General features: G+C 40.4%; 3 protein-coding genes across 3 annotated transcripts; 1 reads left to right on the top strand and 2 right to left on the bottom strand.

Annotated features, from left to right (window-relative positions):
* Nucleotides 1-5660: 5660 nt before the first annotated feature.
* On the bottom strand, nucleotides 5661-6365 carry LOC114106701 (histone H2B type 2-F). Its single transcript, XM_027953767.3, has one exon. The coding sequence runs from the start codon at nucleotides 6292-6294 to the stop codon at nucleotides 5914-5916; it is 381 nt and encodes a 126-aa protein (XP_027809568.1). The 5' UTR covers nucleotides 6295-6365; the 3' UTR covers nucleotides 5661-5913.
* Nucleotides 6366-6803: 438 nt separating this feature from the next.
* Nucleotides 6804-7635, bottom strand: LOC114106700 (histone H3). Its single transcript, XM_027953766.3, has one exon. The coding sequence runs from the start codon at nucleotides 7633-7635 to the stop codon at nucleotides 7225-7227; it is 411 nt and encodes a 136-aa protein (XP_027809567.1). The 3' UTR covers nucleotides 6804-7224.
* A 5743-nt stretch (nucleotides 7636-13378) lies between these two features.
* H4c14 (H4 clustered histone 14) lies at nucleotides 13379-14996 on the top strand. The gene has a single exon (XM_071618487.1). The coding sequence runs from the start codon at nucleotides 13388-13390 to the stop codon at nucleotides 13697-13699; it is 312 nt and encodes a 103-aa protein (XP_071474588.1). The 5' UTR covers nucleotides 13379-13387; the 3' UTR covers nucleotides 13700-14996.
* The last annotated feature ends 3406 nt before the right edge of the window (nucleotides 14997-18402 follow it).

Genomic DNA, 18402 nt, shown 5'->3' with positions numbered 1-18402 from the left:
CCTCAGCAAAAGCAAGACACCGAGCAACTTAGTGAGACCCTGTCGCTAAAATAAAATACAAAATAGGGCTGGGGATGTGGCTCAGCAGTGGAGTGCCCCTGAGTTCAACCCCCAGTACCAAAACACACACACACACACACACACACACATGAAAAACAAAAATCCTTGTAGCCAGGATAGTAGTGCACGCCTGAAATCCCTTCTACTCTGAAGGCTCAGGCAGGAGTACAAATTTGAGGTCAGCCTTGGAAAATTAGCGAGACCCTGAGCAACTTAGCTAGACCCTATCTCCAAATAGAATAATAAAGTCCTTATATGCACATTGTGTGAGTAGGTGTGTGTGTGTGTGTGTGTGTGTGTGTGTGTACATGTGTTAAAAAGCAAACAATTCAGGCTGGGGTTGTGGCTCAGTGACAGAGCACTTGCCTCACACATATGAAGCACTGGGTTCTATCCTCAGTACCACATAAAAATAAATAATAAAATAAAGTACTATGTCCATTAAAAAGGTTGAAAAAAATTTTTTTAAAAAGGTTGAAAAATTTTTTAAAAAAGAAAACAATTCATGATCATGTAATCCTTAATGGATTACAATTTTTATGATTATGAAATAACTTTCTTCTATTGCCATATATATGTAGATCTATCTAATCTACTTTTTTAAAATTCCATAGTAATAATGCCTCTATCCTTCTTACTTTGCTTGCTTTATTTCTTTTTTCACTCTTGTTTTTTCCAGCACTTCCCATGTTAATGTCATCTGGAATTTAAATACCAGGTTTTCTTAATTTCTTAAGGAATCTAATAGCAATATGTTTTGTTAGGTACATGGTCACCTTTGATTCTAGTATACAGCATTTCTTGGAATCTTTTAAATATTCTTACTGGAGGGGTAGAGATGTGGCTCAGTGGTAGAGTGCTTGCTTCACATGAATAAGATCCTGAGTTGAATCCCCCACGATGCAAACAAACAAACAAAAACTTATCAGACAACAATTCTAGTAATTCTCTCAAAGATGGTCTGAAAAGTCTCTCATACCAAAACAATAGTTGACTAGATATAAAAGTTGTTTCAAAATCCACCCCCCCTTTTTTAAAAGGTAATGCTTCATTGTCTTATATCCAGTACTGCCCAAATATACCTGTTGTCTTTAGACCTTTCTCTTTTAACTTTTTGTTCTGAAATTTTATTACCATGTATCTAAATAAGATTCATTTTCATTTTATACTTGTGTCCTCAGAATTTAATGAGGAAGATGTATGTCTATGAATTTAGATCCTGTGAAATATCCTCCTTTTCTTCCCTTATTTCCTTGACTTTGGTTGTCAAGGAAATGATAGGGGACACCATTGGCAAAGATTATAATTTAATTGGTATTCTGAAGTTGTGCAGTCTACAATCACCAAATCTTACTTAGTATATCTGTATTTTATTTCTTAAGTTTTCTCAATTCCTTACTTATCAAATTATTCTATTGGATGAATTTGGAGATATCTGGAATTATTTTTTCATGTCAACTAACTTTTCCTTTATATTTTTCATCTTTGTAACTTTTTATATGAAGGTGCAATTTCTGACTTGATCTTTAATTTTTTTCCTCATCTATGGAGGAGTGTAGATATGGAGTTCAATTCTGGATTTGGCTCTAAGTTTTTATTTTTGTTTTTTTCAATAACCAAATTTTAGATTTCTAAGATCTTTAGTTAATTTTTCTTATATTTATCTTCTCCTATATCTGAGGGTATTAAATACACTTATTTTGAGCTCTCTTGTGTTAACTGTTTGAGTTTTACTCTTTAATGTCTCTGATTTAATAACATAATTCAGATCCATGTTAGCTTAATTTTATTTAGACTCTATATTGGACAGTAGAGCTATATTCCCTTCAAAGTTCTCAATTTACTCTCTTATTAGAGGCAGGTTTATGATGCGAAAAAAAACTTCTGCTTTTCTTCAACTGAGGGTGAGAGGATATTTCTCTTAAAATTTATGATGACTCTTGGTTATGTGCACATCTTTGTATGGGGGATTCTTGTGCTGAAATGTACATGTGTGTAAAGGATGGCACATAATATTGCAAGTTTCCAAAAGCAAGTCTTTTCATGATGATAACTCCCAGTAACCTGATGCATTCTTCTGTCTCTCTGAACCAAGTTTGACCACACTCACTGATGGAACCGAACACTTCTGTGGCTTATTATAGTCCCCAGGATAGGAGGGAATAGACATGATAAACCTTACCTGTTGTTCTTCAAACGGTCGTCCTATCAGTTGTCCCAAGACCAACTCTTGTTCCTGGTATGTTTGTTCCAAATAGTGTGGATCATTCCTTGGTCCACTCATATCTTCTGCAGTACTCTTCACTTGAATACTATATCTGCCATTATTTATGTCAATTTTCTATCATTTCTAGGAATTTAGAGTGAAAGATGGTGTGGTTAACCAAAATACCTGTCAAGAACAACTTAGAGGAGCAAAAGTTTATTTTGGCTAATGGTTTCAGAGGTTTAGTCCATCATCAACCAAGCCAGGGCCCACAATGCGGCAGAACATCACGGCAGAAAGGAGTGGTGGAGTGCTGTCTACCTCATGTAAGGAAGCAGAGAGAGCAAGGGAAAGGGGCCAGAGGGAAGAGCAACCCTTCCAAGGCACGCTCCCACTGACCTACCTCCTCCAGCCATGACCCACCCTGCCTGTAGTCCACCCAGTCAGTAGGATGGACTGATTAGGTCACAGCTCTCACAGTCTAACCATTTCACCTCTGAATATTCCTACATTAACATGGGAGCTTTCTGGAGGACTCCTCATGTCCAAACCATAACAGATGGGAAGAATGTGACATCTTCAGTACATTTTATTGAATTAGTAGTCATATTCACTTGTGTGTTAGAGATGAGAAACTTGCATGGAGTTAAGTAAAACTTCCTTACTGCCAATCTCAACTACCACTATTGAAATGCTTATTAACTGTCAAATATTAGCATTGTTATATATAATTACTCATTTATCCTTCCCCAAACATTATGCAGTAAGCACTACTATTGCTCCCAATTTTAAGTTGAGGAAACACAGATTAAGAAACATGCCCTGTCATACAACTGAGAGAGAAGAGCCAGGCTGTATACCAGCTAATTTCTCAAAAGCCTGAACTTTTTACTAAAACATTATACATTTAAACATTAAACATCATGCCCCCAAATTTTTAGGAATACATTCATCCTTCCATAACGCTAGGAAGAGTCTTCAAATATACTTACTTTGATATCTCTATGTTGTAAAGGTCTATATTTCCATCTATCAGCTCAATCATTGACTCAGTCAATGCTTATAATTCATATATTATTTTCTTATGTCAGGAAAAATATTCATAGTTTTTGTTTATTTATTTCCTTTGCTTTTAAAATCTTTAAAACTCTACTCCAAAAAGATTTGCATAATTAATCCAGAATGATTTCTCAATTATGCCTCTTTCCCTCCAAAACACATCCCCACAATCATAAACAAACAACATGAAATAAACGTTCCTTAGACAAATGAAAATTTTTTTCTTACCTTTTTTTTCTCTAGGCTGAAGATTGGAATTAAAGTTTTACCTTGGTTAACTCTCCTGCTAAAATTGTATTCTTCTCTACACATACTTGCTGTTTCAGCAGAGTGGTGGGAAGAAGGTCACTTAAGAATAATTTTTATCTAATACCTAATATGAAAATCAGATTTCAAAACTTAAAAAGACTCAGAAAAAAGCTATCAAGTTTAAAGCTTAGAGAAACAAAATCGTTCAATTTTTCATAATGTAGCAGGGAAAAGAGTTAAGAAAACAAGGTGGTTTCCTTATATGACCTATTCTATGGTCGATAGGTATGCAAGTTAATCATTATACCTTTCTCCTGTTAACTATGAGTCTTGAGTAAGAAGACTTGCCAAACTAGATGAAATACACTTCCATAGATATATTATTTGAGATAGATGTTCATCCTGAGAGCAACACTGATGAAACATTTACCATGTTCCAGCCACTATGCCAAGTGGATTATATTAGAAGGAAGCTTAAGATCAATAATTATAAATCTCTGCATTTCACAGAAAACTATGAGACCCAAATAAATTAAGAAGCCCCAGTGATTGGTGAATTCACCACTAAGTTCCTGTAATTAGTTAAATTACCTTGGGCTACTCTCACCATTACAGAGGCTGATAGAATTTAATCTTCATTGGTTCTGAAGAGATCTTTCCCTGGCCTCTTGTCTGGAAGTCATCAGAAAAAGGACAGGGAATTCTCAAGTGAGAATCTAAAATTTGTAGTGAAAGAAGTCATATGTGGCACACTTTATGCAACTTAAAAAAATTTTTTTTTAGTTGTAGATGAACACACCTTCATTTTATTTTAAAAAAATTAAATATATGTATATTTTTAGTTGTAGGCGGGCACAATACATTTATTTTTATGTGGTGTTGAGGATCGGAAATCAGTGCCTCATGCATACTTGGCAAGCACTCTACCACTTTTAATTAGATGTAAATTTAACTAAATTATAAAATTACAAAATTCACAGTAAGTACAGAATTGTCCTGAGAAGGACTTACCAAGAATGGCTTAATATCAAAGCCTGTTTCAGTAAATTGTAAAGTTTTCCTATTGTATTTATTTGGTAAGGAAAAAAAAATCCACTAGCTTTTGTCAGGATGTTTTGAATTATGCAAGTTTTTAGTCTTCAGAGATTCATTCTACATACTAACCATGCCCTTTTGTGTACCATAAATCCCTTCTCATTCTCAAATTCTTTCTCAAAATACTAGTGGACTGGGGAATGTAGCTTAGTGGTAGACTACTTGCCCAGACAGAAACGCTGGTTTTGATCTCCAATACTGTGCAAAACAACAGAAACAAAACACACACACACACACACACACACACACACACACACACACACACGGTTCTGACACACCCACAGCGTGATTTTAACATTTGATGCCAACTTGTGGGCCAAGGAGATACCTTCAAAATGTATTAAAATACACACACCTGAGAACACTGAAAACCACCTCCCCACATCCAACCTGACTGAAAGCAGCAAACTTCACCAGAGGCAAGCAATTTCAGGAAGCAATTCCACAGTTCTTACAATCATAAGTTTTTGTTTTGTCCTGTTCTGTTTAACAGAAACCAGAACAGGGTTCTTGCCCTGAAAGTTTTCCTGTGGAAAATGACCTGGAAACAGAGTAAGCCTATGGAATGTTCACCTTTCAAGTAAAGAGCAATAACATAGGTGTGGGTCCAGGGATAGCACGACAGGTCTTTGGGCCATTGGGTCTCAGTCTCTGCACAGGAATCAGCATTATGAATCAGGTAATGCTTTGTAGTGGGGGGCTGTCCTGTGCACTATGCACAGCATCAGTGCTGGCTGCTTCCCATTAAATGCCAATAGCACCCTTCTCACATCATGAAATATAAGTTTACCTCCTGATATTGCCAATAGGTTGAACCACTGTGCAACAGTTAAGTAGGGAGTTCAAGAACTGACAACTTCCCACCTGTACATAAAGATAAAACCCAACTCGATCATTACTTAAAAATGCTAGGGATCAGTCGCCCGAGCTAAAGAAGCCCCCAAACGCGTCTTAACACGTATCCGAAGACAGAAGAGACATTGCCCATATGTCTGCCTCCAAAGGATTCTTTATTACAAAGGTTCCATCAAGGACTCGGTAGGGATTTCCTGATAAGACAGCAACACTGGCAGTTTCAGGCTTCCTAATCCCAAAACCACAAATGCACTCGTGACCACGGTCACATCATACCTAACAAAGGCTAACGGCCCCATTGTGTTTACAGCCATTTTCTGATTACTGAAGTGGCTCTGAAAAGAGCCTTTGGGGTTAAGCAGTTGTTGTGTCGCATTCCTTGTGTACCCTTACTTGGAGCTGGTGTACTTGGTGACCGCCTTGGTGCCCTCGGACACGGCGTGCTTGGCCAGCTCCCCGGGCAGCAGCAGGCGCACGGCCGTCTGGATCTCCCGCGACGTGATGGTCGAGCGCTTGTTGTAGTGCGCCAGGCGGGACGCTTCGCCGGCGATGCGCTCGAAGATGTCGTTGACGAACGAGTTCATGATGCCCATGGCCTTGGACGAGATGCCGGTGTCGGGGTGGACCTGCTTCAGCACCTTGTACACGTACACGGAGTAGCTCTCCTTGCGGCTGCGCTTGCGCTTCTTGCCGTCCTTCTTCTGCACTTTCGTGACAGCCTTCTTCGACCCCTTCTTGGGAGCGGGGGCAGATTTCGCTGGGTCCGGCATTTTTTTCCTCGGGAAGAACCGACGCACTCGCGAAGAGGTAATCGCCGACTACAACAGAACCAGCCGGTTACGCGCTACTTATAGAGCCCGTATGCAAATGAAGACTCCACGACACTGCGTTTTTTATTGGTTAATTTACAAGAGTGTCGTCATAGAGGGGCGGAGTCCATGTAAATAACAGATTCTGGTTGCGCTTCCTTAGTGGTCATTAGAACCAAAGTCTTATTAGCCAATCAAAATATTCCATTTCAAATTAACCAGTGAATTACGTACAGCGGTAGCTCCCCCCCACTAAACCGTGGATTTCTAGAAGGAATTTTTAAAGCACTAGGTAAAGTTAACTGCCCCTTACTTTTTTTTAGTTGTAGATGGACACAATCTTTGTTTTTATGTGTTCTAAGGATCGAACCCGGTGCCTCCTACAAGCGAGTTAAGTGCTCTACCACTGAGCCAGAACCCCAGCTGCAGCCCCTTAATTTTGCCGTCTTTCTTTATATACTTGGTTTTTCTTTAAGACCGGCAGGGACCCACTTCCGTTTTTAACTGCTCTTCGGGTTATATTGTGTAACAATGGATCACATTACAAACTATAGCTTCATGTAATTTCTAAATGCAAGACAAATCTTGAATTTTACAGCATCTTTTCCCGGCCTGGGCCTCAATACTAACACAGGGCTCCGCGAACCCCTGGCTTTCGCGCCGAAGACGTTCCCTCACGGATAGGGAAAGCTAGGCCAGCCCAAGAACCAGATGAACTCTCCTGTAGCTAAGCGACCAGATTAGAGTGTCGGATTCCTCCATGCCCCGCTGGGGCGTTCCTGACTTGAGTGTTTAGGCAGAGCGCAGACTTCGGAGAGCGCGTGCAGCTGCTCTTACTGAGAGGTAGGTGGCTCTGAAAAGAGCCTTTGTGCGGACTGCTCAGCACAGGACTTAAGCCCGCTCCCCGCGGATGCGGCGGGCCAGCTGGATGTCCTTGGGCATGATGGTGACGCGCTTGGCGTGGATGGCGCACAGGTTGGTGTCCTCGAACAGCCCCACCAGGTAGGCCTCGCTGGCCTCCTGCAGCGCCATGACGGCCGAGCTCTGGAAGCGCAGGTCGGTCTTGAAGTCCTGCGCGATCTCGCGCACCAGCCGCTGGAAGGGCAGCTTGCGGATCAGCAGCTCGGTGGACTTCTGGTAGCGCCGGATCTCGCGCAGCGCCACGGTGCCGGGCCGGTAGCGGTGGGGCTTCTTGACGCCGCCGGTGGCCGGCGCGCTCTTGCGGGCCGCCTTGGTGGCCAGCTGCTTCCGCGGGGCCTTGCCACCGGTCGACTTGCGCGCGGTCTGCTTGGTTCGGGCCATGCTTTGCGGGTTTGGGAGGAACGAGGAGCCAGCGAAGGCGGTCTTACTTATAGACGAAGCCGCGCCTTGATTGGGCAGGAGGAGAGGAATCTCTAGACTTGTGATCTCATTGGCTAGAACTCGATCCCGCTTACTGAGACTATTCCCTCATTCCTTCCCCCTTTCTCTACAATTTGTGGACCACGAATATCTTTGTAAAAACCTTTCCTTTCAGTTGATGTAACTTTGTAACAATAATTTATAAAGTATTTGCTCACTGTATATGTTAACAGGTTTCAGCTAGTTTCAAGTTGTCTGTTACAAGAACTCTCCTTCTATGACATTTATTTAGCGTTTGTTACTGTGCTCAGCAGTTTAGATGCATTGTATCGTGATGGAAGCTTAACAAAACACTATGTAGTGGAAAGAATGAAAAATTATATTTACCTGACTTAAACTCGACCAAAGCCCTGTTTTATCTTCAGTATGCTGACCAACGTTCTGTTAAAACTTCCGCCTTCCTTTATTTTTTACCTCCTGGAGATTCTGTCTCCTCACCTCCACATCAAAGGCCGATTAGGTCCTGCAGATGAACCGCTTATTGGTCAAAGATGGATGAGACCAGACAGGAGTTTCTCCTTTACAATAGTTTCTAATAGTCAAGTCCTTATCAGCCAGATGACAAGTTAAATGAAGTTTCAAAGCACATAAATTATTCATTGACTACTGAGTTGCTATTTTCTTCAATAAAGATAAAATGTTTCCTAATCCTTAAAAGTTTAATATTTTCTGTATTTTCTACAAGGACAGTGAAGATTCTTTGCCCTTTAGTCATTTCATAGGCCTTAAATTGTTCCTGGAAAGTGCGTGTCATAAAACAATGCATAAAGATCTCTATGGATAAGGTAAAAGTTTAGATAATACTTTTAATCGCTTGTTTTATTGAAAAACCATTACACACAAACCTTACAAGAGCTCAAACCTAATAACAAAAGCAGGCCCAAGAGGCTTAAAACTTACCTTAATGGTCAGTATGAATTATCTTCTTAATGATATCAAAGTCAAATGGAAGTGATTTTAAGTGAATATTTCACACAATGTAAAAACTTGTTAGCTTAATCTCTTCAAGAACCCTTCATAGGTAGCAACCTCTTAGGGAGATCTAAAATACAAAACATACAAAAGTGTGACTGACGTGGATAAATGTTATTCCTGTGGTGGTTTTGTAATGACTTTCATATAGTGAGCACTACTCTGTGTTTAAAAGTCCTTCTATGTATATGTATTACTTAACCCAACTCTGTGAAATAACAGAGTTCAATGGAGACCTTTAAGAAACATTGTATGGTTTGATTGCATGAGGATAAGAGGGAACTATTTTGAAATACAGAATCCAAGTGTCATGGAATTTATTTCAATTTTTTTTTTGGGGGGGGGTGAGGGAGCTGGTTACTGGGGATTAAACTCAGGGGCACTCAACCACTGAGCCACATCCCTAGCCCTATGTTGTATTTTATTTAGAGACAGGGTCTCAATGAGTTGTTTAGCACTTCACTTTTGCTGAGGCTGGCTTTGAACTTGCAGTCTTCCTGTCTCAGCCTCCTGAGCTGCTGGGATAACAGGCGCACACCACTGTGCCTGGCTTTTATAACATAGAGAATAAGAAAATTTCAAGTCTTCCTCTGGTTTAACTTTTCTAAAAAGCAAACTTATAAGAATTTCTACTTCTCAAAAAAAAAAATCACTTTATAAATTCTAAGGCAACAAATTAAACAAAACAATCAGAATCAGAATCATGAATTTGCAAAAGCCATAGTTAACATTTCTCGGAATACAGATATCTCTGATGTAATTGTTACCTTAGAAATCACCTTCAATGCAGAATTCAGATACATATCAGTTCAATTTCACCTACTCCCCATATTGGACACTAGAATGATATTCCTATGAAAGTTCTGTTTTTATCAGTAGAGGTTTATGATGAAGATGAACCTCTGCTTTTCTTCAGCTGTGGGAGAGAGAGGATATTTCTCTTTCTGAAATTTCTGAAGTTTCTTTCATCAGATATCCATTATTGGGGATTACATCCAGGGACACTCTACCACTGATCTACATCCCCAGCCTTTGTTTTTTGTTTTTTGTTTTTTTTTTTAGGGACAAGGTCTAGGCCCAGTCTGGCCTTGAACTTGCAATATTCCTCCCTCTGTGTTCCCAGTCACTAGGAATTACAGGTATATGCCACCATGCCCAACTTTCATCAGAAATCATAAAGGCCTGTAGTTTGAAGGCTAAGAACTTGAGTTATATTGTTCTTAGCATGGGTTGTATTGGGAGGTGGGAAGGAGACATGAGAAGCTTAAACTTTTTTTTTTTTTTTAATTTTATTAGTCGTTGATGGACCTCTATTTTATTTACTTATTTATATGGGGTGCTGAGAATTGGACCCAGTGGCTCACGCGTGCTAGGCAAGCGTTCCACCACTGAGCCACAACCCCAAACTTTCTATACAGGAAATAAGCAAGCGAAAATGATAATCGTTATTATTAGGAATGCAATGTTTTGACTATACCTATTTATTTTTGATACAAAGGTAAAGGACTAAGTTAAATAGGTGGTAAGAGAAGACAGTTTATGTTTGGTGTTGGTCTTTGTGTGCCTCCAGGGTTATAAGCATTCCAAGACCATTTGAATCCCAGGTTTGTGGGTCGGTCAGTCCTCATGCTTGATTTGCTTTCATCTTGACGGACCTTCAGCCCTGGACCAAACTGCGAAACCATAGGACTTTAAGCTTCTTTCTTTATTCCACTCTGAAATAAACTCACTCCTTCAGTGCACTGCCATTAGATAGAAATTCACCGACATTCTCCATTCTACGGGTCCTTAACATTGACTGATCATATTGAACAGCTTAGAATTTATATTTATGATTACATAACATACCCTACTGGAATATAGTAAAATCAAGTAAATTTTTTTTAGACTCAAGTATTGTTTTCACACAATATTTCAAAGCTATATAAATATAGAGATTTAATTCCACCAGCCATCCTTATGATATGTAAGCTACATATTGGAGAGAGGTTAAGAACCATATATTTTGAGTACTATATTTTTTATTAAAATTGTGGGGGAAGAATAATATTTTTCTCCAACTCCCCACAGGTTCTTAGTTGGAACTGACTGCATAACAAAAGAGATCAATAAAAGAAAGACAAATGTTTTGAATTATTGAACATACACAAGGCAGTACCCCAAGATGGGTAACTCAAAACAGTGGTTAGAATTTGGGGTTTGTGTACTTAATAATCGAAAGGGAGAGGAGATAAAGGACACTTGGGGAAAAGCAAATGACTTTTTAGAAAGATAAATAGCATTTAGGAGAGTAAAGGACACCACATTGTATTCCTGTGACAATGCCTGTTTGGGTGTGGCACCAACTCCTCATCTCTGGAAAATTAGAGTGCCTCATGGGAAAAACTTACAACAACTGAGTTAGAGAAAGCTCAGTGTCTTATTTATTTTTATGTGGTGCCAAAGATCGAACCCAGGGCCTTGCACGTATGAGGCGAGCACTCTACTGCTGAGCCATAACCCCAACCCCAGGAGGCTCTGTTTTTAAACAGATAAGGGATTTCAGGAACTCAAAATGCCTTCAGCTCAAAATTATTCTTGTGCCAAAGTGGCAATTTGGAGGTACATGTTGCCGAAAGGTCAATCTTTGTCCCCTATGCCAATCCATTAACAAGGACACAATTTTAAGAAAAAGGAAAAAGGTTTATTGCTTGGCTAGCAAAGAAGAAACACATGGGACTCCTGTCCCAAAAGCTGTGATTCTGCCCATCATCAGGAACAAGGGGCTTCTATAGAGGTGATTCAGAGAAATTGAGATTAGGGAGGAGAGATCTGGAAGGAGAAGATCAGGGAAAAGATGATCAGGGAGAAGAGGTTGGTAAAAAGAAAAAAAAAAAAAATGTAAGTTTCAAAGCCACAAGGGATATAGTCAAAGCATCAAGTGAACCCCTGTTATAGTAGCATATCCTTATCCCCTACAAAAGGGAATATACACATATCTCTTCTTTTGACTAGGGTCCTTTCCCTTTTTGACTCCAAAATTATCATTTCTGTGAGCCATGGCTTATGTTTATGATGTTGCAATTTGGTAATGTCTTTCTTACTAGTATTTAAAAAGTCATTAAATGTAGGAACTGTTTATTCTATAAATGATTATTGAGCTTATACTGAATACTGAACTACATGTCAGTTTACAAAGAGAAAATGAAAATCACTTCCAGGAAGGAACACAAAGTCAAAAGGGAAGTATGAAAGATAAAAAGAGATGTAAAATAATGTGATGTTCTGTAGGAGATGCCAACAGGTCAGAAAAGAGCAAGTTTCTCTGCCTAGAAGCAGTCAAGGGAGAAGGGATCTATTGTGAATACTAGGGTGTTGATTAGGCACATAGGCATAAGGATGTAGTGATACATCCATTCAGTGGACAAAAGAACCACCATTATTAGGAGGATAAGACCCCTTAACCCCCTAAGAATCATACCTAGGAGGTTTTGAATTGAAACATGCTGATTTTTGGAGATTTTCAGCTTTGGGCTTAAAATGACTGAATCTATATGTCTGGAGCCTAGAAGTCTGGTTAAAAAACAAACAAACAAACAAAAACACTAAGATTTATCAGAATATAGAAAGTAGTTAGAACCAAGAGATGGAAACAGAGCATCTGACTTTTAATAAGAAAAGTTAATCATAAACATTTTTTGGGGGAAAAAAAAAAAAAAAGATCTTTATGGTGCAGAAACCAAAACATTTTCTCCTGGATTGTCCTACAGAGGGCCATAGTAATGAACTAAGAACTCCAATCAATTTCTTAGGGCAGTTTCTGGTAAAGCACAAGTCTCCTTGCAAAACCGAATTCAGCAAACTGTGGTAGCTCCCGGGGTGAGGGGGTGGGTGTCTCAACCTGGACAGTTTGGATGCTAAACTGACTGAAAATAAGGGTTGAATTCTGAGGATCTGTAAGTAGAGGTGGGTGTGGAGACTACCTCTCAGTCTCCTCTGCTTTTCCTATGCTCTGCAGAGCTTTGGACAACAGTGCGTTGGGGTTCACCAGCCCCCAAGAGAAGGCTTGGCAGTATCCTAAGGCCAGTTTTCCTAGGACCTGATTCCTGGTTGGATTGAAATATTGTGCCTCCACCAACAAAACAGTGCACAGACTGATTGCAGCGACCTTCTCCCTCCCCTCGTCCTTCCACACATATCCCCAAGGCCGCTGCCCTGGAGTCTTGTCCACCAAGTTTCTGGAACCGTCCTGGCTGCAGTTTTGTGTAGCCAGAGGGTTTGGACAATGGTTAAAACGGAATCCGGCGCTGCCCTTTTCCCTTCTCAGCTCTGAAACCCATCTGCTCTTCCTCCAGTCTCCTCCCACCAGATCTTTCCACTTAAACCCGACTTAATGCCTTCCAGAAATCCAGACAGAAAAAGGAAGCGTAAAGACTGCGGAATCCGGAAGCTTGGTGCTGGGACCCGCTCTTTCCCGGGAGCTACGGAATGCCGGTTTAAACAACAACAAATAAAACCCCCAAAGTGGAGGGTCCGGTAGAGGGCGGAGGACAGAGGAACAACAAAAGAGCGCGAGCTCTCCGGAGAGCGGGACGATTCGAATCTTCCCTCCGGCGCGCTTTCGGTTTTCAATCTGGTCCGCGGCTCTCGTATAACCGCGCAGGCCGCGGCCCCCAAGGACAGTCCTCGGAGTGCATCCGCCATGTCTGGGAGAGGGAAGGGCGGCAAGGGCCTGGGCAAGGGCGGCGCCAAGCGCCACCGCAAGGTCCTGCGCGACAACATCCAGGGCATCACCAAGCCCGCCATCCGGCGGCTGGCCCGGCGCGGCGGCGTCAAGCGCATCTCCGGGCTCATCTACGAGGAGACCCGCGGCGTGCTCAAGGTGTTCCTGGAGAACGTGATCCGCGACGCCGTCACCTACACGGAGCACGCCAAGCGCAAGACGGTCACCGCCATGGACGTGGTCTACGCGCTCAAGCGCCAGGGCCGCACCCTCTACGGCTTCGGGGGGTGACCTGCCTCCGCTGCCTCCGCTCCAGCTCCAAAGGCCCTTCTTAGGGCCAACCACGTACTCCACAAAGAGTTGGGCACTTGGGTGTCAGGGGATGAAGCCGGGAGGTGATCCTGTGGGTCCCCATCTGTACTGACAGGCAGGCACCGTTGCCAGGGAGAAAGTGAAGCCCCAGGGCCCGGCTGATAGCCAAGTGGCTTTCCATTTGTGGGTATTTTTGAATGCTATTTTTTTCTGAAACGAGCCGTGTTTTAGGCCTAAGCACTACTTTGGAAGTTTTTAAGTAGTTTTGTCATCTCGGTTCGGCGTTATCCTGATTATTATGGCTGTGGGGAGTAGGACCGACCCTGTGATTCTAGCCCAAGGCTGGCCTGTGAGCTTTAGCTATCTTTGGGGCCTTCATTTTCCACCACTTTACAAAAAGGTAGGGGGTCAGGTCCTTTAGTTCACATTGTGTATAGTTTTTTTGTGACATGACATGAAACAATTGATTTCTAGTGTGACATTGAAGGTATACAGAAGGCAGACATCCTAATATACTTGTAAAAGCTGAGCAAACTTATTGAAAGCACTCTTAAACAGGTCACTCAGGTATGTGACTTGTTAGAACCTGTTTTATTTAGCTTGGAATGGGGGCATCTGCAGGAACATGCTCACCATCAATATAGAAGGTGCAGTTTAATTTTGACAAAGCAAAACCAAAAAATGATTGTGTCTGTGGAGCAAAGTACAGTAAGCCATTCTCTATACTTCCCGTTTGTCCTAAACTGTCCTGATTTGTATTGAACATTGCAGCTATTAACATTTGCATGTAAAGTTCTGGGTTGTGTGTGTGTGTGTGTGTGTGTGTGTGTGTGTGTTTGCATTATGGACTTATGATTTTACAGCAAAAATTAGCCTATGTATGTAATTTAGAGAATTCGGTAAGAACCCAAAAGATAATCACTTTATTAGCTGCTCTTAGCAACAAACACTTGAGGGTTAACTACGTTTAATACATGGTGCTTCACAATGGAGATATCAGCAAAGTAAGGGATACAAGATTTGCCCTTCAGGAACTTAACAGGGGAAAAAAGAAATACACAATACATAAATATATACATACTTATATAACATAAGAAGTTTAGTAGTACAAGAAGCATATATTCACTATGATGAGAAATAAAGACAATAATAACTATAGAAATCCTAATGCTATAGAAGTCACTTGGTGCAGGCAAATTGGGGAAAGCTTGAACATGATGGTGGTTGGGTTGGGGGGTGTTCAATCTTTGAAAAAAGCAGAATGCCTGGCATTGTACTGGAGAAGACAGTAAATGGGTGGGGAGGGAGTGGCAAAAATAACATTTTCCAGCTAAGAAATAAAAGGCTTCTATGATCAAGAGTTCTTGCTTTTCCTTTTAGAATCTCACCAACAGCAGGGTGCACACGGGCATAGTGGTGCATGCTTGTAATCCCAGCGGCTGGAGAGGCTGAGGCAGGAGGATTTCGAGTTCAAAGCCAGCCTCAGCAAAATTGAGGCACTAAGCAACTCAGTGACGCTGTGTCTAAATACAATACAAAATAGGGCTGGGGATGTGGCTCAGTGGTTGAGTGCCCTTGAGTTCAATAAAAAAATCTCACCACCAATAACTAACTTATAGAATTTGTTTCAAACAGCACTGTGATTTTTTTTTTTTTTACTTTAAAGGCAATGCAGATGAATACATAAAATCCTAAGATGCTCTAAAATAGTAAATAGCATTATGAAGAGAAATCAAAGAATAAAAAAGGGGAGGGGAGCAGAATCATGTCTATTGTTTAAGTCAGTGGTTCAAAAAGTATAGTCTCTAACTTACCAACACAGATGAACTGGGAACCTTTAGAAATACAAAATCCTTGGCCCCAACCCCACAACTATTGAATGAAAAACCCTGGGGCAGAGTAATTTGTGTTTTAATAAGCTTTGCATTCCAGGTGATTTTGATATACATTAGCAGTTTTTCTTTAAAACATGAGTCTGAATGTTGTCCCGATTTGTTTAATGTTAAATTTTGCTTTCTTTGATGAAAAAGCAAGTGGATGATCCTAACAAATTTTATGTAGTAAAAAACATTATAGGAGAGCTAAAGTAAAATAGCCCTATTTGCCAAAACACTCGGAGAACACATAAAAGATGTATGAATGAAAAAATAGTGAGCTTGTTTTACTATTACTGATTTATACTTTCAATTATACGGAATTGAATTTTATAATCAATAGATTTTTTTTTCTTCTCTAACATCCAGTTTTTTTAAAAGGCACTTTAATGCTGAGCTACATTCCCAGTCCTTTTTCTGTGGGTATTTTGAGACAGGGTCTCATTAAGTTGCTGATAACTCCTCCTTCCTCAACCTCCCAAATCGCTTGGATTATGGGCATGTACCACTATGCCTGAGCCACTATACATCTTTTTATACACCTTTAAAATAATTTTAATAGTGACCTCAGCTTCCACCTTATCAGTTCCACTAATGACAACTGATACATGGCCATGACTGAATCCTGTTAGCTGTGTCAAGCCCCTGAATATTGCCAAAATACAGAACATGCAATTATGCATCTTTTTACTTTTTAGCTTTTTCTTTTCTTAACCATCTGTAATAGCCAGGAATATAGTGCTATGTTTTAATCATCTGTAACAGAAACATAAATCTATGTATAATGTATTTGGTTTGCTAACAAAATAATTTCCACCAGAGTGCTCTCTGTGAGCCAGCTCTGTGCCTGCTCTTTCCCTTCCTGGGGGGATTCAGAATTTCCACCAAAATATACACATACAAATGATTATGGAGTTCTTTCTGTGGGACTGCTTTCTTTTATTTATTTTTTTAGTTGTAGATTGACTCAATGCCTTTGTTTTTATGCGGTGCTAGGATTGAACTCAGTGCCTCACACTCGCAAGGCAAGTGCTCTACCACTGAGCTACAACTCCTTTACAGTGGTCATAGTAGCACTTGAATGTTCCACTTATTAATCAAATTTTACTATTCCAGTTTGAAGTCTTACTTTCCCTTTCTGGATTCTCTCCTCTGACTAGCAGCAGTATCCTCCCAGACACCCAGACTAGATAGAAACTCCGAGTCATCTTTCACTGTTTTTAGTTTATTCCCTTGAAATTTCTCACTCTCTACTTTACATTCTAGCTAGTGTATTTATTACTCTACTTGAACCAAAAAAAAAAAAGAAAAAGAAAAAGAAGTAAACTAAACTGGCATTTATGCATATATATATATATATATATATATATATATATATATATATATATATATGAATGATTAATGGGTGTGGTTTTTGCTATCTCCATTGAACATTCTAAATTGTTGACTTTCTTATAATTAACCTGAATATAATCTCCACCCCCCCCCCCAAAAAAAATCAGATTGTTGTCTGGATTATGTAAATCATGACAAATCTGTTTTGCCAAAGTTGAATTTTCTTATCTTTAATGTTACTGAGAAATCCTGCCTTTCTCATAGGAATATTTAAGGATCAAATGAAAAGATCTGTGTGGAAAAAACTGAGGTGAGGCATGAAATGATATAGAAACCAAAGGGCATGTATTTATTGCCTAGTTTACCCAGTCTAATTCTTACATGCTGCATAATCACTGGGAGAGGGAGAGAGCCACTAGAGCTTAAGAATTTAGAGAACAAAGGAGACAATTGGGTAAAGACGGGGTATGAACAGGGTGGCAGCATTAGACTGTTAGGATTAGAATAAATATGCATAGAGTTGTTATGAAGAATCCAACAGAATCCCAACAGACTTGATTCAGAGCCTCAAAACACCACAAGGTAAATATCACCCCCATTTTAAAAAGGAAGAAACTAATGTTTATGTGGGTTAAATAACTTAGCATTCTCTGATATACCCTGATGATCTGACTTTTACTAAAATATTTGTCTAAGGTTTACAAATCAAAGATATGAGAATCTATTAATAAACTTGTGATATGGATTTAACAGAACTATAAAATATTGATAAAAAGGACCTAAGAAATCATCTGGTCCAATTTTCCTCTGGTTCAGGATAAAACTCTTCTCTACCTCCTGTCACCATCAGATCCCTAAGTGGTGCAGGTTGTTCCCCAGAGGCCTGTCCTTGGACTATTTCTTATGCAGTTACTAGTTGATGGTTCCATCCCTTGTGTCCCGAGTTGAACTCTTTAGCAACTCCCCCTTCCAGACTGCCCATCCTTCTCAGGCTTCTTCCCAGTCACTCAGACAGGGGAGTCTGGAGTCATCTTTGACTACTTTTTGCTCCAACAACTCCTTTCCGCCCTTTGCCTCATCCAGGTTCAGGCAAACTTCAACATGCAATAAATCAGGTTTTCCTTTCCTTTTTTGTGGCTGGTCCCTTGTTCTCATGTTTTCTGATAAATCTGTGTGAGAATTTATTTTGGATAAATACCCAGTAGCTGAATTTCTGGTTCCAGGCTTAAGAAGTACCAGGGTGCCTTTCAGAATGACTTCCCTAGTCCACATTTGTGTGGGCTCTCTCTCGTCCAGTGAGGAGGTCCACAGAACAGGGCAGAGGAGAGTGTGGCTGCGGAGTTGCTAATCAAGACCTCCGGAGTCCAAGCAGGAAGCAGGTTTGATTTTACTGTGCAGTTACCATGTATATTTACTCAGGCAGCCACCAATACAAGTCCTGGCCAACTGTCCCTGCAGCGACCAATCGAGGAG

This window comes from Marmota flaviventris, chromosome 10 (assembly GCF_047511675.1).
Source record: "Marmota flaviventris isolate mMarFla1 chromosome 10, mMarFla1.hap1, whole genome shotgun sequence".
Classification (NCBI taxonomy): Eukaryota; Metazoa; Chordata; class Mammalia; order Rodentia; family Sciuridae; genus Marmota; species Marmota flaviventris.
The sequence above is the reverse complement of the archived record's forward strand: the minus strand, read 5'-3'. Positions and strand labels throughout refer to the sequence as shown.

Excerpts from the sequence above, each read along its gene's own strand:
- H4c14 (XM_071618487.1), top strand. The coding sequence starts at position 13,388 with ATGTCTGGGAGAGGGAAGGGCGGCAAGGGCCTGGGCAAGGGCGGCGCC.
- LOC114106700 (XM_027953766.3), bottom strand. The coding sequence starts at position 7,635 with ATGGCCCGAACCAAGCAGACCGCGCGCAAGTCGACCGGTGGCAAGGCC.
- LOC114106701 (XM_027953767.3), bottom strand. The coding sequence starts at position 6,294 with ATGCCGGACCCAGCGAAATCTGCCCCCGCTCCCAAGAAGGGGTCGAAG.